The sequence below is a fragment of the Mustela putorius genome, unplaced genomic scaffold (genome assembly GCF_011764305.1).
Source record: "Mustela putorius furo isolate JIRA1106 unplaced genomic scaffold, ASM1176430v1.1 tig00000253_pilon_pilon_pilon, whole genome shotgun sequence".
NCBI classification, from domain to species: Eukaryota; Metazoa; Chordata; class Mammalia; order Carnivora; family Mustelidae; genus Mustela; species Mustela putorius.
Window position 1 is genome coordinate 1,313,873 of NW_025421329.1, and position 24,555 is coordinate 1,338,427.

Here is a 24,555-nt window from a genome sequence, read left to right on the forward strand (position 1 = left end):
GATTTGAGCTCCAAAGCATTTTACTTTTCATGCTGCTCTAATGCCTTTTTTTTTTTTAAAGATTTTTATTTATTTGACACACAGAGAGAGAAATCACAAGTAGGCAGAGAGGCAGGCAGAGAGAGAGGAGGAAGCAGGCTCCCCGCTGAGCAGAGAGCCCGATGCTGGACTCGATTCCAGGACCCTGAGATCATGACCTGAGCCGAAGGCAAAGGATTAACCCACTGACCAACCCAGGTGCCCTCTAATGCCTTTTAATTGAAACATCTTCTCTTGTATATGATAAATGTATATACTATACAATTATGTCCAGATAGTTAAAAGCAAAGATTTCTTTTTTCCCTTTCTAAATCCATATTTCAAATGAATGATGTAGTATATGAAGTTTTTTCCAGCACTTGGGAGATAGATGTCAACACTAATGAGGAAACATTTCCAAATTAGTGTGTCACCTGGGAATTCAACCAGGACTAATTGGATGACCTTTGAGAAAATCAAGATCCTTGTCAGAAGGAAATTTCTGTATCACTCCATGGAATAGTGTTTCAGTGAAAGAGGATTTTACTATCCATTTTCAATAAAGAACAATAAAGAATTATCCTAAACTATATGCTTATTATTGAAAATAGTCCTTTCAATAATGAAAGACTAACCAAATATCCTATGGTAACTTTTCTGTTTTCCAATGTCTGTCTGGAACTTGACATTATCACACACAGAAAAGCATGACCTAAAGCCTTTAAGAACCTGGTTTACTACATGAATGTGTGTGTGTGTGGTTTTTTGTTTGTTTGTTTGTTTGTTTATTATTTATTTTTTTAATTAATTATTTTTAGTAACATGTAATGTATTATTTGCCCCAGGGGCAAGGTTTGTGAATCATTAGGCTTACACATTGCACAGCACTCACAATAGCCCATACCCTCCCCAATGTCCATAACCCAACCACCCTATCCTTATACCATCACCCCCAGCAACCCTCAGTGTGTTTTGTGAGATTAAGAGTCTCTTATGGTTTGTCTCCCTCCTGATCCCATCTTGTTTCATTTTTTCCCTCCCTACCCCCCCAAACCCCCTGCCTTGCCTCTCAAATTCCTCATATCAGAGAGATCATATGATAATTGTCTTTCTATGATAGACTTATTTTGCTCAGCATAATACCCTGTAGATCAATCCACATCGTTGCAAATGGCAAGATTTCATTTCTTTTGATGGCTGCGTAGTATTCCATTGTGTGTGTGTGTGTATACACACACACACTACATCTTCTTTATCCATTCATCTGTTGATGGACATCTATGTTCTTTTCATAGTTTGGCTATTGTGGACATTGCTGCTATAAACATTCAGGTGCACATGCCCCTTTGGATCACTACATTTGTATCTTTAGGGTAAATACCCAATAGTGCAATTGCTGGGTCATAGTGTAGCACTATTTTCACATGAATGTATTTTTAAAATTTGGAGACATTCAGAACGTGAGAAGTATATATATAACTTTGTCAAAGGATACTACTTAAAGACATGTGTAATCATTTATAGATACCAAACATATTCTATAGAAGTTTATGAATTTAATATCTTTGGGGAAACAGATATACCAAATGTGTTTAATAGGAAACTTTGAAAGTTTTCCTAAGGTTGATTACATAATAATGGTTCAAGAATTATGATTATGAAATACCCAATAAAAATAATCTTTTGTGAGTAGTGAGTACAGGAATGCCAGCTACCAGATATTTGATTAAAATTATATTGACAGGCATCAGGGGAGACTGGGACCAGGTATCTCTCCCTCAAGTATGAAAGACTCAAGACAATTATTTCAAAGGTCCAAGGATTGACACAGGGGCCTGAAGCTCACTTAGGTCATGGATTTGAAGAGCCCGCGTATCAAAACTGAAGTTAAATATCTTTAGAAACTAGCAGTTTGTAAAAAGTAATAAAACATTTCACCTTTTTTTAGCATCTTGTAGGGAAAAGAAATCCTCCGTATATTATGACATTTACCCTCTTCTGCATGACTTTATTGTATTGGTTGATCATTATTTCTTCTTAAATTCAACCTAGGAATAAAGCTTCCAAGATCATGTTTTATAAAAGCTAAAAATTATTTGGAATTCTTATGAATCAATACTCCAAAGGAGATATGAAAAAGTTATATTTTCATATTTCTTTGAAAAGCAATAGAAAAAAATTCCATATAGCAGTGGTTTTCAAATTTTTGGTCTCAAAACCCTTTGTACTTTTAAAAGTTATCTAGGGCCCTAAAAAGTTTCAATTTATGTATATTTTATATTGTATAGTTAAAAAATGTTTAAAATAGTTAATTCATGTTAAAACAAGTCAATAACAACATCTAAGAAAATTACATATATCCATACAAAAGCTGGTACACAAATGCTCATAATCATTTATAATAGTGAAAAAAACAGGAACAACTCAGGGGTTCATCATTTGATGAATGGATAAGCAAAATGCAATAAATCCATCCACTGGAAAAGTATATGCCATAAGAAGTAATAAAATACAGGTATATGCAGGTATACATATAATACAGGTATAGTATGGATGAAACTTGAAAATATTATGCTAAGTGAAAGTAACTAGACAGAAAAGGCCATATAGTATGTGATTTTATTTATGTGAAATGTCCAGAATAGAAAAAAATATGTAGAGACACAAAGTAGATTAGCTGTTGCCAGGGACTGAAGATATAGGGAAATAAGGAATGACTATTAATAGAAACATAGTTTCTTTTGGGGATAATGAAAGTATTCTGGGATTAGTGGTGATGGTGAGACACTTTGTAATTATACTAAAAACACTGAATTTTGTGTTTCATAATGCTTTATGTATAATGTAATGCTTTATAATGGTGAATTTTATATTGTATATATCATTAAAATATATACAAAAATATAATAAACATGTATTTCAACATATATAATTTTAATAGGAATAACTATATTTCCCGGACAAAAATAATTAAGGTTGCGTTGCTTTACATTTTTTGCAGATCTCTTTGGTGATTGCTTGATGAGATTAACTGGAGTCTTATGTTTGCTTCTGCATTCTATTTATTGCAGTATGTTGTTTTGCTTAAAATACATAAAAACTCGCCTTACACAGATACGGTGAAAAAAGGAGGAATATTATTGTAGATTATTCAGATAATTGTGTATATTTTTCTCCGATTTTATATTAAAACTTGACATGTAATAATCCTTAAAATTTAGTTGCAGTTATTGAAACATCAGCCTGGGATGGGAAGTTCAGGGTGACTCATACACATGGACACTTAGACCTGACTGTTGATGGATGCTCAGATGACCAGAATGCCTCCATTTTCCTCTGTGTGGCCTCTGGATGTGACTTGGGCTTCTCAAAGCATGGTGTCTGGATTCCAAAAGGAAATATTCTTAGGGAGAAGGTAGAAGCTATGGAATTTCTAAGGCCCAGCCTCAGAAATTATAGTTTATTTCCCTACATTCTGTTGGACAAAGTTGCAGGGTAGGCCCAGACTCAAGGGCAAGAGAAATAGACTCCACTTTTTGATGGAAAGAGTAGCAAAAAATTTGAAACTATCTATCCTTCACTGTATGACCTTTACTGACGTCTTGGATGCTGTGCCTTATGGGAGCTTAGTAAATAGTATGATTAAGTGTTGCTCTTTATACTCTTGCAACTTCCACTTTGCAAATTAACAGCATCTAAATTGGATGCTTTTGTTTGAATTATTTAAAATATATTACCAATGCAAAATACTTAAAGCAGTGAGAATCAAGAGTGTCTTATATCTTTTAATTATCTGCCTATCCCTCCTGTTTTTTAATATTTGACATTATTGTTCAGTTTTGTTGTTTACATTTAGTTACCTAGGAACTTCTTTCAGTGCAATGTGAAAAGTGTAATATAAGGAGAATATTAAACTGTGTGTTCTAGTATAAGTTTGCTGTTTTTAAATTATGTATCTCCACTTCCTATCAATGTTTATTCTGTAAGAGTGCCCTGGTTTTGCCCTTAAGGGCTATCTATCAGCAGTAGTTATAAGAAGGTACATCAATTAGGGTTTGATTCATGCGGTTACTTAGTTATAATCATCTTTGGAAGAAATTAAGCCAACAACAGTTAAAAAAAATATATGTTTCTTAATGTGGAGGCAAAAAAAAAAAAGAGTAAGCAAAAAATATATATGTATTTTTACAACTGGCTACAATTTTCAAATTGCTTTTCACACATCCCAAAGTTAAAGTGCTGACGAAATGCCTTTCAGGTTTTCTTTTAGTTTCTTTAGGGAAGGTAATATTTTATGTAAACCCAGGTTGGAAATGCTTACTTGTTATTAAGCACTTATGTAATTTGGGAATTTTGATAGTTATCAAAGCATGCTAAAAGCCTCATTCAGCTGCCCTTAAAAGTTGCTTCTGGAAATCTGTATTGAAATTGCTTTAGAAAGCCTTATTCATGCTGTATAGAAAATCAAGCTTTTTCTCCATTGCAAAATGGCCGAGTGTCTGTACATTGTTAGTAGGGGTATTAGGTTGGGCATGCCTGCTGTTACTGATCATGGGTAAGTAAAGCACTGTAGTTCCTTAGAAGAACAGTATCAGGGCAACTAAAGCTTGATTGACAGCTCAGCATACTGAAAAATCTTAATGTTAAATTCGTTTCAGAATATTTGGTAGAAAGACATTATAGAACTTGGAGCCTAGTGTACAAAACTTCTCCAGAGCATTGCTGTCAACTCTATTTGCAGTACCAAAGCATAATTGGTCACCATTACCATTTGAAATAGCAGATTTTCTTACTGTAGTATAATAGGTGTTTCTCAGAAACCCTCTGGCTATTTTAGTCACATCTGAAACAAGGATGTGGATTTTAAGTATTCTTGAAAGGAAGATGTAGAATTATGGACATAATTTCAGTTAAATCTGTACTGGTAACTAAACTGTCATTAAGATGAGTTTTCAGATTAGATTCAAGCTAGGAAAGAACTGCCATACTCCTGTACCTTATTGAGTATAAAGGAAACAGCCCTAATGATTCACTGAATGATCTCAATTACTTAATACTATCTAAATGTCTGTAACAGCCCCAGTGCATTTCATAAATTCTCTGAGTACTTCATATTTCCTTTCATTCTATTTTGGTAGCTAGATGATTTCTCCGATCAGTTTTTCCTCATGCCAATGCCTTCAATATCTTTTATCCACCACTTACCAGTTTTCAGTCCTCAGCTCCAGTCCCCAAGATGCCCTGCCAAACTACCTTTATTAACCAGAGTAACCTTTTTTTAAAATTTAAATTTAATTAATCAACCAGATTAACCTTTATTCATGTCTCCCTTCTTTGCATTCACAGCTTTGTTAGGGTCCATAGCATACACTAAATAGTTACTTGTTTTCTAATCATCTTATTCTTTTATCTATTTTATCTAATCTTTCTCTTATTCCATAAACATTTATCATGCTTTCCAATGCAATTTGCAAGGCATTGTCCTTATTCCTATGGTAGAAATAAATTTGTATTCAATCTTTATCCTCAAAATGAGACAAATGAATAAGTGGTCATAATATAAGGCACTATGTGTGAAATGGTGTCACTAGAATTCATTTTATTTCTCCAAATAGACTCCGTCCCATAAAAAAGATCACTTTTAGTGTGGTGATCAGGATGAAGACATGGAAAATGGGCAGTGAACTGGAGATTAAAAAATGGATGTGTAAGTTTTTTAAAGTGAAAAAGATGGTACAGAACGGCATTCTGATACAAGAAACTAATTTAGAAAACATGAGAGTGGGGAAGAATAGGTTGAGTTTGGAGGATTTCAGGTCAACTCTAGTTCAGTGTTAAGTATTAAGGAGTAGTAATAAAACACTTTTTTTTTTTTAAAGATTTTATTTATTTATTTGACAGAGAGAAATCACAAGTAGATGGAGAGGCAGGCAGAGAGAGGGGGGGGGAAGCGGGCTCCCCGCTGAGCAGAGAGCCCGATGCGGGACTCGATCCCAAGACCCTGAGATCATGACCTGAGCTGAAGGCAGAGGCTTAACCCACTGAGCCACCCAGGTGCCCCAGTAATAAAACACTTTTATTTTATTAGAAACATGCCAGTATCTCCAGATCCAGAAATCTGCCTTGATTTCTTCTGTAGTCTAAGTCTTAAATGTTTGTTCTGATTTCTGTTTGGATATTGATATGTTAATGAAAGTCTTCATCTGGGTTGCTGTTTTTGTTGCATGGAAAAATTGTTCCCAATGTTTCAAAGACATTTTTTGAAACAAACTATTGTTGGCTATCAGATATGCTTGTTTATGGATTGATTGTAAAAAATGGTAAAACAATGTTAATTCCTAGAAGTCATCAAAAATAAATATGTTAAAATGAATGTTATTTTGAACCCATAGTAACCAATGAAACTCACATTCTCTCTGTTGTGATAGGTACACACCATTTCCCCTGAGGGAAAAAATATACAAGGAACCCTATTCATTTACCTTGTAACATTTACTTTTTTTTTTTTTTTTAAAGATTTATTTACTTGAGAGAGAGAAAGAGAGCATGGGGAGGAGGAACCAAAGGAGAGGGAGAGAGATTCTTTTTTTTTTTTTTTTTTAAGATTTTATTTATTTATTTGACAGAGATCGCAAGTAGGCAGAGAGAGAGGGAAGCAGGCTCCCTGCTGAGCAGAGAGCCCTAGGTGGGGCTCAATCCTAGGAGTCTGGGATCATGACCGGAGCTGAAGGCAGAGGCTTTAACCCATTGAGCCACCCAGGCACTCCAGGGGAGAGAAATTCTTTTTTTTTTTTAAAGCTTTATATAGATGTATTTTCTTGGTTGCTAAAACGTAGGCAGTTTGGTAAATCATTTGTCTCTTGTACTTTTTCTACTTTGGGTTATGTATTTTATAGATGACACACACAATCAACTTTACAGGTTAAGATTGCTAAGTATTATTTTTACTATAGACCTTTTCTTCCTTCCCATTTAAGATGGGAAGACCCAGCCTTTGGTATCAATAACTTATTTCCATGAAAATATTTAAAGGGTATCATCAGTGTTCATAGCGGTTGTGTGGTCTTTTGGTAAAGGGGTGGCGAGAGCCTCTTTGCTCTCAGTAAGTGCTCTAGGCTGATGGATAAACACACTAAATTTAACACCCTGGTTGTTGGCAGCTCTGACAAAACCACTATTGGCAGTCATCGTGATGGCTTTTAGAATGTCTCCTGTCCCAAAAATTGTTAGCGAGCAGCTATTGATTTTTGAACTGGCCACTAGTCTCAAGGCACGCTCAGAAGGCTGGTCAGGTACCACATTAGTTTGCTTAATCAGCATAGTGGCCCTCTCTCTCTCCCCAGGTCCTCCTAAGGTATCTAGAATAGACTGAAAGTCTTTGACAGCGGAATGACAGGCAAACAACTCCTTGTCCTTCATAAACGCCTCCAGCTGTGGCAAAACCTGCTCCTTCCTCTCTTGCTCTGCTTGTTCCGTAAGCACTTTCTCTTTGAAGACAAAGTGGCAGCCTCCATAGCTGAGGGCAGATACATATGTAATTAAAGTCATAATGTCCAGATTCACTCTTTTGCACACATCGACCTTAATTTCTGTTGGAAAGGCAACACTTGCTAGAATATTTTCTCGGTCCACTTGGGTCACCTGCAAAAATTCAGGGCCCTCATCATCTGACTCACTCTCCCTGGGCTGGTTCTCTTCTGGGTGATCTAACAGAGAGTTAACGGCTACTATGTCTCTTCTCACAGAAATGCCCATTTCTTTGAGCTTCTCTGCCATGGGGCTGGAGACGCTGTTGTAAAATGCAAAGATGATGTGAGGGTTGCTGTACTGCACTGGCTGCTGGTGACTGGCCTGGAGGAAGTCTTCAGCCTGCTCAATGATACTTTTGTCACCATACTGGCCCCTGCCCAGCCAGATGTTATGAAGAGCTTCAGCCTTTCGGCCAATGGCTTTCACCCAATGGCTTTCACCCACGTATGACCACCATTGGCAACCACATCCACCACTAGGGTCTACTTTTCTCCCATGGTATCTGTGTAACCAAAGACATGAAGAACACTAACAACTTCTTCCAAGTTTTCTGCTGATTCCACGATGGCTCTTAGGTGTGTTAGGTTAGTGCTCTGCAGATGGGATTCCTTAATTGCTACTTTCCCGGCTTCTACTTTCTGTAAGAATTTTAACTCTGCCTTCAATTTGCTGCACAGCTTTGCGCCACCTTCTATGCCGCCTTTTCTTGATCTAGACAGTGATTCTGCTCTCTTGATCAGTTCCTTGGCGATGGCGATTCATTCACAGAGCATGGAGTGTGCAGACATGCTGACAGCATTATTCCTTTCCGGCTGCGCCAGGACCGCATGCGCGAGTCGGGGAGAGAAATTCTTAATCACATTCCACGCTGAGCTAATCGTGGAGCCCCATGTGGGGCTCGATCTTACAGTCCTGATATCAGGACCTGAGTGGAAGTGAGTTGGACACCTAACTCACTGAGCCACTCAGGCACCTCACCTTGTAAAATTTACTTTCGAGTTAATAAGTGTCCTCAGTTGGCTCATAGTTCACTACATTGGAAGATTTTATTTGATCATAGCATATTTCTTCTGTCGAAAGTGAAAAATAAAACTAAATCTAGAGGGCAAAAAACTTGGGACTTTTCTCTCTTTCTTTCTCTCTCTTTTTTTTTTTTAAGATTTTTTATTTATTTATTTGACAGAGAGAGATTACAAGTAGGCAGAGAGGCAGGCAGAGAGAGAGAGAGGAGGAAGCAGGCTCCCTGCTGAGCAGAGAGCCCGATGCGGGACTTGATCCCAGGACCCTGAGATCATGACCTGAGCCGAAGGCAGCGGCTTAACCCACTGAGCCACCCAGGCGCCTCTTTCTCTCAATTTGTAATCTCATATTTTACAGGAAGGTGACACCATGGCTTTTTGTTATGACATCATGTTATGGATGACATTGACCAACTATTGGTAGGCATGTAAGGAAGTGGTGATTATTTCTGTTGAAAGTAATAATTATATTTTTTCATTTATACCCCTCCCGCACAAGGATCAGTGATATTTGTTGATGAAGTTTAGTGGTCCCTACAATCTTGTTTCTGTTAGGTATCTGTTTGTACAAGACTGTCTCCAAAATGGGAAGGAACTTTGTGATTTGTTATTATCCTGTCACTGATGTCAGAAATAAGGGCACATTTTGCAGCAAAAAAAGTAAAAAAAAGTAAAAACACAATTCTGTAGAAATGGAATTTTATATACAGAAACAATATTAAAATATTTTCTCTGTACATTCACTAGAACTTTAGGGATTAACATACCATGTTTGTAAAATAAGAATATGAACCACCTGAGGAAAAAAATACCCAATTGATTCTAAGAATTTAAAAATTACTGTTAATGTTATGGTAGTTAAAATCTTATGTAAGTATTCCAATATCTTCTATCAATTAGTGTCATATACTACTGGAATAAATCTTTCTTTTCCATTTTTAGCATTTCTGTACTTTAGTTTTTCTTTTTAGGTGCTTTTTATTTCCTTACAAAATATGCTGTTTTGCATCATTTTTTTTCTGTAAAAATAGGCATAAGCAAAAACTACAGTATTTTGGTATAATAGCTATACTCACCATATTCCCTCTAAGACCCATGAATTGTGATAAGTCAAAAACCCCAAATCCATTACTAGACTATTCCCCATGCCAGGTTTTTATTACTAATATGTTGTTTATTTTTAATCATCTTTTGAGTTATTGACTATTTTATGGTGTCTCATAACAAGAATTTCTATTTGTTTTATATACTTCATAGAGTAGATTTTTTTTTTTTTTTTTTTTTGCCTCATTCCATCATATGTAATGGCTTAGCTTTGAAATCTTTGCTTGATTTAGGGGAAGTTAATTTGCTTTAACAATTACTGTCTAAAATAGCTCTGGTTTTGTGTGGTCTTATAAAAACTTTATCTTGAAATGCTCTGAAAGGTGCTTTATTTTTTATTTCTTTCTTTTTTTTTTTTAATTTTTAAAATTCCTCCTGGTATTCTTGTCACATACCGGAAATTAAGCAGATGCTCAAATTGACTCTGCTAGGTAATATTAAAATGCATAAATTCAGGTTTCAAAGCAATTGATAACTTTCACTCCTACATTATTCTTCCAATATTTTACTCCTACTCGGTGACATTTTTACCCAAGGCTTCTAGCAGCTGTTTTGCTACTTAACCTCTAGCTAATTGCTTCTTTTCCCCTCAGCCTGACTCCACAGAGTGATGGATCTGTTTTCTGTAGGCTTCCTTGCAATTCTTAACTGAACCCCCAGAGTACTATGTCCTATCTTACTCTTTTCCATTCTTCCCCAATGAGGCATGACCAAAAGATTGTTGTATCCTTGAGAGGCAAATTCTTGGAATGGAGTGGCAGATGGATATACAAGAATCACCAGTGCAGTGCTAATGGAAATTCAACTCCAATTAGATTTTAAAGTTGGTTGCTTTCAAAATGTCTAGAAGTAATATGAATAGAACTGTTTGCCCTTTTTGGATTTTCTTCCTTGCTAAGCTGTGAGGCAAGGTGGTGATGATAGTGGACAAATCTGAATTTAAGAAATGATGATGATTATAATAATGATGATGGTGATGATGATGACAAACATTGTAGCTAACATTTAGTGAACACGTGTTATAAATTAGAGAATGAGTTAGGCCTTTTGTACAATATTATGAGCATCTGTTGGTTGCCTTCAATGTCAGTGTGTTATTTTTCTATTATTGTATAACCAATCACCACAAACTTAGTGGTTTGATACAATACACATTTATTATCTTAGTTTCTGTGCTCAGGAGTCTGGACACAGCTGAATCTGCTGTTTACAGATTCATAATGCTACAATCAGGGTTTTATTTAGGACTGAAGTCTCATCCAGAGGCTCATGCAAGAAAGACTCTCCTTCCTTGCTTTTGTAGTTGCTGGATTGAGAGCTTTATTTTTTTGCTGGCTGTTTTTTAGAAGCTACCTTCAACTTCTAGAGGCCACCCTCACTTCCTTGCTATGTTTACCATTATGGCCACTGACTTCCTCATAGCTCTTTCTGGAAGAGAGAAAAACTCCTGCAAGACAAATGCTAAATCAATCATGTACACTAATCATCTCTATTCCATACTTTCCATATTCTGTTGCTTCGAAGGAAGTCACAGCTTTTGCCCATACTCGAGAGGAAGACATTGCACAAGCGTATGAATACAAGGTGGTAGGGATCATGGAGTCATCTTAGGAATCTATACAGCCTGCTGGAGATTGCTATATGTGTCGCAGTGTCTATCCTTTTGTCTCCCCAAGGAAGTAGGAAACATCTCATTGTTAAATGGATATATGGTCACCTGCAATAAAGACTTCATTCTCTAAATTTCCTTTTGGCTAGGTATACCTTGCGACCAAGTATGGCAGAATCTGGAATCTGGAGGATTCTGGAGGAGGATTTCAGTCCATCAGCATTTAAGGATCCTTACTCCCAACTTCTTTAATGTTAAAGAGAAATAAAATTTTATTTTGTTTAAGCCATTGTTATTTTGTTTACAACTCAGCCTATTCTTAACTGATACTCTTTTCTAACATCTGTTCTCCTCTTTTCTCTTTCCAACAGCCCTTTATTTCCATTTTGTGGTCTATGTTTTGTTCCCTAAGGAACTTGAAATGACCCCTAGGGTCAAGTTATCCAATGAGAACATTCTGTCTCCTGTTCATGAGTATGAAAGTATAACCTGTACCAGTCTACTCAGAGTGAATCTCAAACTTTTACTGGAAAATTATGGTGTATTATGTGTATGTAACAATAATTCTTAGAAATCCTATTTTCCATTCCACCCTCTGAACCTATCTTTAGAAGAAACACACTTTACCTGACTTTTGAGTCTGTTGCTTGAGAGACATGGCTCATGGGGCATATAAATGAAACCAAACTACTTCATTTTAACAGCTGATGTTTAGGGAATGGTCTAGCAGAAGCTTCCATACAAGACTTGAGGATAGAAATAAGGAAGAAAGAAAGTCTCTGGGAGAATTGCTCTGTCTCCCTGCCTACAACAGGATTAGTTGTGACTGACTCATATTGAATTGGGGGTTTCCCATTAAGTATAGATCTCTGAGACACTCATGTGCATGGCAAGAATTGATATCCCTGTGCTTGTAGATTAATGCAGATGTCTCAAGATATTGGATTCATACTTCCTAAATTGTGTATCAGTTTCCATACCTATGGTCTTTATTTGGGGGCAAAATGGTATTGAATTTATTAGTGTATCTTAAAAAATGACCAAAATGACTATTGCTCACTTTAGTAAGTTGAACAGTAGAAAGGTATGGCCTCTTATGTTTCAAACAGATCCTTTCTCCCTCAGCTCTTCTTCTGCTCTGCAGTGTTTCTTTACCTTATTCCTTTTAGTATCATGTTGATAAGATGTTCATTTTAAAAAATATCCTGATTCAATATTTTTATTTTTTATTTTAATGATTGCAAGATTTTAAAGGAATTTTGGCCTAAACAAAGAATAATTTATTAAATCCAAAGTAGGTAAAATTGCCCAGTACTCTAGATACAGAATGGAAGTAAGGATTCATTAGTCTTTCCCTAGTAGGAACTTATAGCTGAATTAGGGGTCAAGAGGTTAAATAAGTGACAGTGAATAAAAAAGTGCTAATCATGTACCAAATCGTTTTTTAACATATTTTATTTATTTGAGAGAGTAAGTGAGAGCACAAGCAGGGCAAAGGGCAGAAGGAGAAGCAGACTCCCCGCTGAGCAGGGAGCCTGATGTGGCATACCATATGGGACTCCAGGATCATGATCGGAGCAGAAGGCAGATGCTTAACTGACCAAGCCACCCAGGCACCCTACTTGATCTGTTTTCAGAAGGGGAGTTACCACTACAACTATATATGCATAAAAAGAGAGAGCATTTGAAATGGTCAAAGATGTTTCTTAAAAGGGAGATGTGAGCTATCTGAGCCTTCAACTAAAAGGAGAAGCAGAGAATTGGGGCTGCCTTGAAAATTCTTGGCATGGAATGGAGAAACTGTTCCTATACCTGGCTGAGCATCCCATCATCCCACCTCAGATCTACTGGGACAGAATGTCAGGAGTGAGGCCAGGGAAGCTGTGTTAAAAACAAACTCTTTAGATAGTTCTTTTTGAGAACGGGCGTTTAGGAATTTTTGAAGCAGAGGTTGTGCCTTGTTATTATTACAGCTTCTTGAAGATTAACTTCACAACATACTTCATGACTGAAGAACCTTCGATAAATATAAGGCCATATTCATAGTTCATTGGGGTATTAATTATATTCCTTAAAATCAAGCATTTGTATATGAGTTGCTATTCTCTTGACTCTTAAAATTTTTAAGTTATTATTTGTACAAGCTTTACCAAAAAGGAAACAAGAGTCCCTCAAAATAATCTCCTTCATTCCTTTCATTCATTCATTCATTCATTCATTCATTTCATTTCATTGACAAACACTGGATAAAGCTGGAGGCAAGGACTAATACAGTTTAGAGCAGAACATTCCTCCAGCCCTAAGGACTTTTTGTAGAGATGAAATTAAATGCTGATAAATATAATGCATAGAAAAAAGTGCCAGAAGAGGGAACAATTATCTTTAGCCATGGCAATTTGGGAATCTTTTAATGGAGTATTTTGATCTTAAAATTAAAATGTGGGTAAAATGCAGGCATTTTGACATAAGATAAAAGGTGTTCAGACAGAAGATTCAGTGTGAGCAAAAGCTTCTAGGTTTTTATTTTCAAATAAAACTTGAAAGTGTGTGTGTGTGTGTGTGCGCACGCTCGCACGCACTATATATATGGACACCTTTGAAATGTGATTCTTCCTAATTTTGATGGAATAGCCATTAAATATACATTGAGAGAATATATTGAGAATATATATCTCTCAATATATACATTGAGAGAAGAAAAAAGTGTGGCTTTCAAATGGAGAAAACCATGCTGTTTGCTTTGTGTCATGTACCAGTTAAGTGGTGAATGAGAGGTCTATGATTTTGCAAATTTATAAGTATTGTATGTTCATAATAAAAAAGGGAAAACTGCAAATCATATAAGTAAAATCAACCTGTTGAAAATCTTGAAGGGCAGAATGTAACAATAGCACAACTGAGTTGCTGCCTATATCTTCACACCTATCCACATCCTGTCAAGTTTCCACACTTGAGTACTGAATAAGTACTGCATTGTCTCTGCAGAAAAATCAAATACCATTTACTATTTCTCAGATTTGGGGGTGTATTTTTAATGCTTGCCTAAGCATCATTTTATTTATTTTCTCCTCATTTATTGTCTTACATATCTTAGGTTGGATTCCCTAGAAACTGATCCTCAGATAGGAATTTTTATGCAAGCAGAAGAAAGAGTGAAGGTTTGTAGTGAGTCACCATGTTGCACAAGGCTTTTGTTTGAAAAATATATCCATTGTTAGGATGTCTAATTTTGCCTAAAAAAAAAAAAAAAGATGATTATAAGGAAAAGTTTTGGTAGTTTTCTTAACAACTAAGATTTATTGACCACCTACTATATTTTGGGCACTGTTATAAGGCTTTTAACATATTAACTCATTTAATCTTCACTATAATCCTATGAGATGTATTCTTAATCTCCTTATTTACAGAAAGGGAAATAGAGGCACAAAGAAGTTACCTAACCTGCTGCTGAAAGTCACACATTTAGTAAATGGTAGATTTAGAATTTTAACTCAAGAAGTCTAATTTTAGAACTCATCTATTAACCACTATATCATGCTGCATCTTCTTAAGTTGAATAAAGAGTTGGATGTGAATATGCTGTATATTAAGAAAATGAAAGGAAAACATAAAGTACCATGGCAGATTGAATTTTTTTGGTTTATTTCAAAATGAACTTTCTGCAGATAGAAAAAGTCTTTATAGTTTGGTTGCCTTATAGTCTATAAGGCAATAAACTTCATAGTGTATGTCTGTAAGAACTGCCAAACATTTGTGAACTTATTTCATTTATGTGAACCCTTGAGTGAGTAAAGATCAAATACCAAAAAAGTGTTGTTTTGGATTTCCGTAAAGCAAAAACATTATGAAATGAATGGTGACCAGTTGTGTTGGTCCCTTGTCATTCCTTGCTCAAAAAATGACCTTTGTATCTATTGATTTCTACCTATCTTTAAAAAAATGGGATATTTTTATTCTACCAAAGATTTATATTGGAGAGTTATATTATCTTCCCCTTGGATCATTATATGTGTGTTCATTTATATGTGTTACTTTCTTTTTTTTATTAATTCCCCATACATATGTTAGAATTCAGACCTGGAGATCATATTAAAATTGGTGAGAAATATTTATTTTTTCTCTGTTCACTGAAAGATTGTTAAACATTTAGTAACGGACAGGGTAAGTTACCCAGCTCTGATTCCAAAGTCTCTTCCTCTGATAGGTCAATGGAGAGATGGAGCCACTTACTTGTCTTTTATTTAAGGTAAAGGGACAGAACATGCTGTGTGTGAATTGAATTTCACAGAGAGCTTATCTTTTCAATTTTTAAAAATTTAGAATATCGCAGTTTTGCTATGGAACATTCTTTGCCATAAAACCAAGCTGTTTTCATGACTACCTCATATCCTATCCCAGCAGCCATTTGTCACTAGAAGTGCCCAAGGCCTCAGGAAACAAGCATAGACAGAAGGGGTCAGTGGATCTTTCCTCTGCCTGACTCTGGCTACAGAGAGATCTAGCAGGCCTCCACCATACTCCAGAGCTTCCTTTCCTTAGGTGGAATGGTCACATCATCAGTAGTCTCATCCCTCAAATCCTCTTTGGAAAGCCACAGTGGTGCTCAAAGTCCAAAAGAGAAAAGTCATCTTCAAGGTGTAAGACTTCATAGCTACATCAACTCCCCTGGGCTCTAGTTGGCTTTCATTCATTGATGAGACAGATTGTGGTCAAGATAGACATCTTCCATGTACTTTCTTGTCACTGAAATTCCCTCTTCCTGATTGTGCCATTTGAGGAAACTTCCAGTTGACCCTTGTTTCCTATAGAACTGGTACTTGCTATGCATTAAATATTTCTTTTTCAAGTTTATTGACTTTCAGTTCAGTGCAATTCCAGATATTTTTTAAAATTATTCACTCCTTCCTGAGACCCCTCTGACTCCCTCCATTCCACAGCTTCCAGTGCATTTAATAGCATATTCAGCAGAACAAAATTTCCCATTAGAGTCATACAGGGGCTTATTCATAAAATGCATTGGGGCTCTTCTAATGAAGGATAGGGGCCAGCTATGTCATGGTCACTTCTATGATTCTTTTGTATGAATTCAATGTCTCTGCTGATGCCCCTTGAAATACTATGACCTTTTAGCTTTATAACTCCAGTCTTTTATCATTTACCAGAATGACCATGTTTTGAGTCTCTTCATTATTCTGTACCACTTTACTCCTAAGATAAAGAAATGGAAATTCCTTTATTATGCCTGAGACCTTTTCCATTCTCTTACTACTTATGAATGTGAACTTTTATGTCATCATCTTTGGGTTAAAAAAAATGACCATTATTCTTAATAGAAATGACTTCCAGATTATTTTACATTGTGGCTTCCTATCCTTGGATACTTTATTGGAGTCTCTCTTAAAATGGCTCATCCAAACATCTTTTACCCAGCCCAGAGTAGATTAGGTTACTTCATTTTTGATGTGTGGATTATACTTTGCTAAATTAAAGTAAATATCCATTCTATATCCACAGGGAAGTTAATGGTTATCTAATGAAGGCCAACCACTACTTTTTTAAAGAAGTCTAATATTGTATTAGAATATTTAGTAGACATGGCATGCCTATGGTGCAGATAGAAATTATGGTTAGTCAAGTTACCTCTCCCTCACCTTGTTTTGTTTGTCTGTTTATTCAGATCATTGCACATTTTGTTACATGATCCCTCCCATGTCACCCTAACTTTTAATTTCAGTTTTCTGATTCAGTTCATACCCAAAAGTCCATTATTTTAAGAACTCTCCATTATCCTTTCTTTCTTTTTTTTTTTTTAATTTAAATTCAGTTAATTAACATAATGTGTCATTTGCTTCAGGGATATAGGTCTGTGATTCATCAGTCTTATACAATACATAACACTCATCAAAGTACATACCCTCCCCAATGTCCATCACCCAGGGACCCCATCCTCCCACCTCCCTCCCCTCCAGCAACCCTCAGATTGTTTCCTAACATTAATAATCTCTTATGGTTTGTCTCCCTCTCTGATTTCATCTTGTTTCATTTTTCCCTTTCTTCCCCTATGATCCTCTGCCTTGCTTCTTAAATTCCACATATCATCTTTCTCTGATTTACTTATTTCCCTTAGCATAATACCCTCTAGTTCCATCCATGTTGTTGCAAATGACAAAATTTTATTTTTTGATGATTATGTAATATTTAATTGTTCCATTATCCTTTCTTTGCAATCATTGTCCTAGTGCTTGATCAATCCAGCTATCTGTAGACATACCTTGGAGATGTTGCAGATTCAGTTCCAGATTACCACAATAAAGCAAATATCGCAATAAAGTGAGTCTAATAAATTTTTTGGTTTTCCAGTACATATAAAAGTTATGTTTACAATATACTGGAGTCTGTTGTGCAATAATATTAGGTCAAGAAACAATGTATATACCTTAATTAAAATATACTTTATTACTAAAAAAATGCTAACCATCATCCAAGATTTCAGTGAGTCATAATCTTTTTGCTGTTGGAGGATCTTGCCTTGATGTTGATGGCTGCTGACTGATCAGGATGGTGGTTGCTGAGGGTTGGGGTGGCTATGGCAATTTCTTAAACTATGACAACAATGAAGTGAGCCACATTGTTTGAATCTTCCTTTTACTCATTTTCCTGTAGGATGTGATCCTGTTTGATAGCATTTCACCCCCAGGAGAACATTTTTCAAAATTGGAGTCCATCCTCTCAACTGTGCTGCTGCTTTATCAACTAAGTTTATGTAATATTCTAAATCCTTTCTTGTCGTCTCAACAGTCCTCACAGCATCTTCACCAGGAATAGATTCCATCTCAAAATCACTTTCTTCCTCTTCCATTCAAGGAATTTCATGAGATTGCAGAAATTTAGTTAGGTATTCAGATTCCACCTGTAGTTTTGTTTTTGGTATTTCCATTACTTCTACACTTTCCCCTCTGAAGTCTTGAACTCCTCCAAGTCATCATTTGGAATCAACTTCTTACAAACTCCTGCTTATGTTGATATATTTTTTAATAAGTTTTTTTTTAAAGATTTTATTTATTTATTTGACAGAGAGAGATCACAAGTAGGCAGAGAGGCAGGGAGAGAGAGAGAGGAGGAAGCAGGCTCCCTGCTGAGCAGAGAGCCCGATGCGGAACTCGATCCCAGGACCCTGAGCTCATGACCCGAGCTGAAGGCAGCGGCTTAACCCACTGAGCCACCCAGGCGCCCTTTAATAAGTGTTTTTTTTTTTTAAGATTTCTATTTATTTATTTGACAGAGATCACAAGTAGGCAGAGAGGCAGGCAGAGAGAGAGGAAAGGAAGCAGGCTCCCTCCCTGCTGGGCAGAGAGCCCAATGCGGGGCTTGATCCCAGGACCCTGGGATCATGATCTGAGCCAAAGGCAGAGGCTTTAACCCACTGAGCCACCTAGGCACCCCTTATGTTGATATTTTGACCTCTTGCAATGAATTACAAATATTCATAATGGCGTCTAGAATGGTGAATCCTTTCTAGCAGGTTTTGAATTTACTTTGTCCAGATACATCAGAAGAATTAGTATCTATGGCAGCTATAGCCTTATAAAATGTATTTCTTAAATACAAGACTTGAAAGTCAAAATTACTCCTTGATCCCGGGGATGCAGAATGGATGTTGTGTTGGCAGGCATCAATACAACAATAATCTCATTGTACGTCTCCATCAGAGCTCTTTGGTGACAAGGTAAATTGTCAATGAGCACTGCTATTTTGAAGCATCTGCCTTCAGCTCGGGTCATGATCCCAGGGTCCTGGGATCGAGTCCTGCATTGGGCTCCCTGTTCAGTGGGGAGTCTGCTTCTCCCTCTCCCTCTGCCTGCCACTCCCCTTGCTTGTGCTTTTTCTCTCTCTCTCTGTCAAATAAAATAAAATCTTTAAAAAAATACAATACTCAGTAAACCTAATTATAAACAGATGTATGTTGTCTAGCACATATTATTCCATTGACAGAGCACAGGCAGAGTAGATTTAGCATCATTCTAAGGGCCCTAGGGTTTTTAGAATGATAAAGGAGTATTGGCTTCAGCTTAAAATCATCAGCTACATTAACCTCTAACAAGTCAGCCTGTCCTTTGAAGCTTTGAATTTCAGCCAGACATTGACTTTTCCTCTCTAGCTATGAAAGTCCAGACATCATCTTCCTGTAGAAGGTTGCTTCATCAAGATTTTCAGTGTTTAGTATTGCCACCTTCATTAATTATTTTAACTAGATCTTCTGGATAACTGACTGCATCTTTTGCCTCAGCACTTGCTGCTTCACCTTGCTCCTTTATGCTAATGGAGATAGCGTCTTTCCTTAAATTTTATGCAACAAACTTTGCTAGCTTCAAACTTTTCTTCTATAGCTTCCTCACCACTTTCAGCCTTCATAACATTAAAGAGAATTAGGAATTTGCTGGATTAGGCTTTTGTTTAAGGGAATGCTGTGTGTGATTTGATCTTTTCTTCATGTAATAAATAAAGCTGTTTTACTTTTTAATTTGTGTGTTCACTGGGGTAGCACTTTTGCTTTCCTTCATGAACTTTTATTTTGTATTTGCAGCTTGGCTAACTGACGCTTGGGGGCAAGTTTGTGATCTGTCTTGGCTTTTGACATGCCTTCCTTGCTATGTTTAATCATTTTTAGCTTTTAATTTAAGATGAGACATGTGTGACTCTTTCTTCACTTGAATACTCAGAGGCCACTGTAGGGTTATTAATTGGCCAAACTTCAATATTGTGTCTCAGGGAATAAGGAGGCCTAAGGGGAGAGGAAGAGAGAGAAGGGATTGGCTGGTCTGTGGAGCAGTCAGAACACACATTTGTTGATTAAGTTTGACATCTTATATTAGTACTGTTCATGGAGCCCCTGAATAATTATAAAACTAACATCAAAGATCACTATGACATATCACCATAAAAATATAGTAATGAAAAAGATTGAAATTTTACAAGGATTGTCAAAATGTGACAAACGTGAAGTGAGCAAATGCTGTTGGAAAAATGGTGCTGATAGTCTTGCTCAAGGGAGGCTTTCCATAAAGCTTCAGTTTATAAAAAACACAAATCTATGAAGTGGAATAAAGCAAAAAGCAATAAAATGAGGTGGGCTAGAGCTCTTCCATGACTACCTCTAGGCTGCTGAGTACTGCTGTTGAAAATCACACAGCTGTGTGGATTGTTGTTGTTGTCTGTAAATATGATCTAGTATCTTTGCTGGTTTTCAGCGCTATTATTACAATCTTTTATTTAGACCTTATTAGCTGACCCATATTTTTCTCTTAGACTCCAAGCATGCTCCTCCTTCTGGGTCTTTGAACTTGTGATGACCTCTAATACTCTTACACTGACTGCATTAGTAATTTTTGGTCTTGACTATAGATTAGAATCAATGGGGGGTTTCAAAAACTAATGGTGCCCAGGCCATACCCTAGACCAATTCAGAAAAAAACAAGGGGAAGGACCTAGGAATTACTTTTGTTTTAAAAGATTCCTAAGTGATGCAAGTGTGCAGTGAGGTTTAAAGCCACTACCACTATGGATGCATGCTTTGCTTTCTCAGTTTACTTTGTTTTATGCTCAAATTATCACCTCTTTAATGGGAATTTTTCCTATTCATTCTATCTAAAGTGTAGGCCTCTTTTACTCTCTTTCCCTTCCATACCTTATTTTTCTATACCACACGTATCATTTACCAAGTCAGTTGTTGTAGTCTATTTTATCATTGTCTGCCCTTTTCTCACTGTAGTGTAAGCTTCGTGGGGCTTCATATACATATTATTATACACCTATTATATAACATATTATTAATGGTAATTGGAACCAGAGGAATGGATGAGATTGCTTTGAGAAAGTATATGTATAGAGAGAAGAAGAAATAGAACAGAACCCCAAGAAACAACATTTATGAAATCAATGGGATTACTTCTCATAGTTGTTGTTTTTTCTACTGCCATATACCATCTGCATCAGGACCTCTCATACTATTAATCAAAGAGTTGTTGAATAGAATTCCCCTGCATGGCTAACCCCAGATTCCACCACTTTTCTCTAGTTCTTTCTAACCATCCTTTTTCACTCTTAGAACATGACCTTGCCTCTCAAATAGCAGACAACAATTACATATTATCAATAATTGGAACCCTGGGAGAGTGCATATTTAGAAAACAGAACCTAGAACAGAATCCCAAGGAACTGCAACATGCAGGGGATTGGTGGAGTTACCAATTTCTGTATTCTTGGGTACCTTTCTCTCTCTGCTGAGGCTTAAGTAGTTGCTGTTGCCCAAGATTCCATTCATGGCTTTTAACTATTTTTTCCTGTGTAATCTTCTAGATCCATCTTATTTGTACCTCTGGCTTCAATGACCGCCTATAATAGAGTCTCCTAAATCTTTATCTCAGGGCATCTACCTGCCCCAAATGTCAGACCTATGTGTACTGTGGTGTCTTCACCTTCACATCCCAAATTTTCTTGGACTCTCCCAGTGGGAGTCAGGTAATACTTCTGTTTTTCTTTGTCATGTGTTCATTTCCCTCTTGTAGCACTTTTCACATTGCAGCATAATTATTTATTTCCCTATCTCCTTTACTAGGTTATAAATTTCTTGAGGACTCACTGTTTTTTATTTGTATATTGCCCAGGATTTACAATCTGGCATATAGTAATCAATAACTTTTTGTGTGTATGAATATATGAATTTAAAATCTACTTCTGTCATTAAACATCTTATTTCTACCTTTAATATACAATTCTTAGTAGGAAGGTTTTATGTGTCCTTATTGAAGTTATTGATGAGAAGTATGATAAATTTCAGTTTTAGGACAGAGTCCTATAATGTGCTATTAGAGACCTATCTTCAGGATGTTGCTGATCAATTTTTGGGCTTTGTTATTCAGTCCACTAGCAACATTACTGTGCAGCCTGTGGTTCTCCATTCTGGTCCTGGAAGATATAATTAAAAATTGTTAAATGCTTTCTGAAATCATGATCAAATATACATTATATAGGACTGAACCTCACAATAACACAAATTTTGACATAAGGCAATTGACAGTTGATATTTGAAGTGCCTGAAGTGGTTTTGAAGCCAGCTCCAGCAGAGATAAACTAAAATTCTTATTTTCTAATGGAGAGGAAATGTTATAGCAGGGAGCAAAATAGGAGGCATCTAGGTCTTAAAGAATAGAGAAGCTGAGAGTGAACATGTCCCTAATATAGGGTTGACAAAATGAAGTCAATTAAATAGGAGGCCTTTAAATTATTGCAGTTCCTCCAGAAGTACCAGCTAGCCCAAGTTCCACTACCCTTGGGATATTTGAGCTTAGAGGGGCAAATGCCACTAACTGGTACTAAACCACATCTGGACCCAGATTAGATATTTATTGCTGCAGCTGGAACCTAAGTATTCTTTCCTACTCAAAGTGTGGTCCATGGATCTCACATACATAGACATACTATTGACAGGAAAGAAAGGGGAATTTATTAATCAGTGAAGGAAATAAAGCACAAGTATACAAGTTATGGAAGACTTACTGATAGTTGCTTACCACGAACTGAAAAATTTTGGCATAATTTGAAAATGAGATGTGCTCCTTGTTGATGTAATAAAGTTGACCTAAAATTTAAAGTCTTAATATTGATTCAAGAGCCAAAGAGATCTCTGGGTATATGGTCCTGAATTTTGACAGAGGAATGTGAAAGACAGTTGAATCTTGTCCTAAATTGATAACATGGGTAGATGGAAGATAGGCACTTTACCTTTTAGGTTTTCTTCACTAAAGCTTTGACCAAGAAATGTGGCTTTTTTTTTTTTTAACTTTCTTTTTAATTTTATTTTTAAAATAAACTGGAGGATGATATGGGCTTCACTATTAATTATTCAGTCATTTTAATTGATTTGAGAAACTGTGTTGTTTGGACATAGTCTAGGATTGTTGTCAAGCTGTTTTTTTTTTTTTTTTTAGAGCTGTGAAATTTGATGTTAAGTTAATGTGTTAGAAGATCACAAAACAATAAGCTGGGAAGAGAATGAAGATTTTTCAGCTTTTAGAAGACACCCTATTTATTAAGCCTTATATTACCATGAACTCAGCAAGAACTTTAAGCATACCAATGTTCTTTGAAATTTCTTGGACAAATTTTCTTATTTAACTGCTTCTCTTGGTACATTTTGGTAAATTATTTTGTCACTTGCATCCATTTCTAGTTTTTTCTTTTCTAACAATTGAGTTATAGCTCAGAGGATGTCATAGGTGGTGGAAGGGTAGGAATTATTTGTCATGACAGTTGATGAACTATTTTGGTTGATTTTACTGAAAGTTAGAGTCGAATGTGTTCATCTGGAAAGCAAACAATTTTGACAATTAAGGCATACAAGCTGTGAATGTTACATCTAGCTGTTCCAACTATAATGTGTTGATTAGAGCTGTTTCATGAATCCTTCTCAGGAACAGCCCGAGTGTTATATACTGCTTAGGAAGAAAATACAGTCAGTGTATTTGCCATCACAATGTGCTGATTGCGGCAGCTTGCCCAGAGCTAAAGTTCTATAATAAAAACTTCTGGACTGGAACATGGTGATGGCATTTATGTTATTTGCCTCCTAAGTTGTTTCTGCACTATATAAAGACAGTGCAAACAGCTCTCAGTTTGAGAACCTCAGAAAGCTCTGTCACTAGGCACTGCTGAGCTCTCTTGTGTTGAATCATTGAAGAATATGTTAGCTGAAGTCTTAGAGGGAACAGTGGAATCTGGATCTTAAGTAGCTGAAGGTGCTGGATTAAAATGGTTTCTCTCTTTTGACTTAATCCAGATCATTCTATGGAACTCACTTTGACAGGTACCTTTCTGTGAAGGTGTAACCATTTTTAAAGACCCATAGTGAATTTCTTGCCTTTTGGATCTTTATTGCCTTCTACAACAGCATTAAGTCAGGGAACTTAGACTTAACCATATCAGCATGGTGCTCAAGAAAATTAGGAGAAAGTCTCAAGACAAAATGAATAAAGCCATTTTATAAATGCAGAATCCTTTAAGAAGTTAGTTGTAGATTAGCTGTAGGAGGTCCTCATGTTTGTCTAGATGGGAGGCTGCACAGATCCTCCTGCACATATTCCAAGGTCTATCTACAATTACCCTTTTTAAAAAATTTGTAAGAATAGCAATGCCTTTGAATGCCTCCTAATGGAAATGGTGTGGAGATAGGCCAAAACTAAAGAGAGAATAGAAAAGAATAAAGATGGAAAGAGTGGG

At 36.3% G+C, this 24,555-nt stretch overlaps 2 protein-coding genes across 2 annotated transcripts in view; one reads left to right on the top strand and one right to left on the bottom strand.

Moving 5' to 3' along the window:
- Positions 1 to 24,555, top strand: part of MACROD2 (mono-ADP ribosylhydrolase 2) — a 1,942,726-nt gene that overhangs the window by 287,186 nt on the left and 1,630,985 nt on the right. The window lies entirely within an intron of this gene.
- On the bottom strand, positions 6,917 to 8,393 carry LOC106005968 (UPF0415 protein C7orf25-like). The gene is given in 2 exon segments (XM_013057087.2): positions 6,917 to 7,977; positions 7,980 to 8,393. Coding segments are annotated over 2 exon segments (1,290 nt in total). The 5' UTR covers positions 8,337 to 8,393; the 3' UTR covers positions 6,917 to 7,044.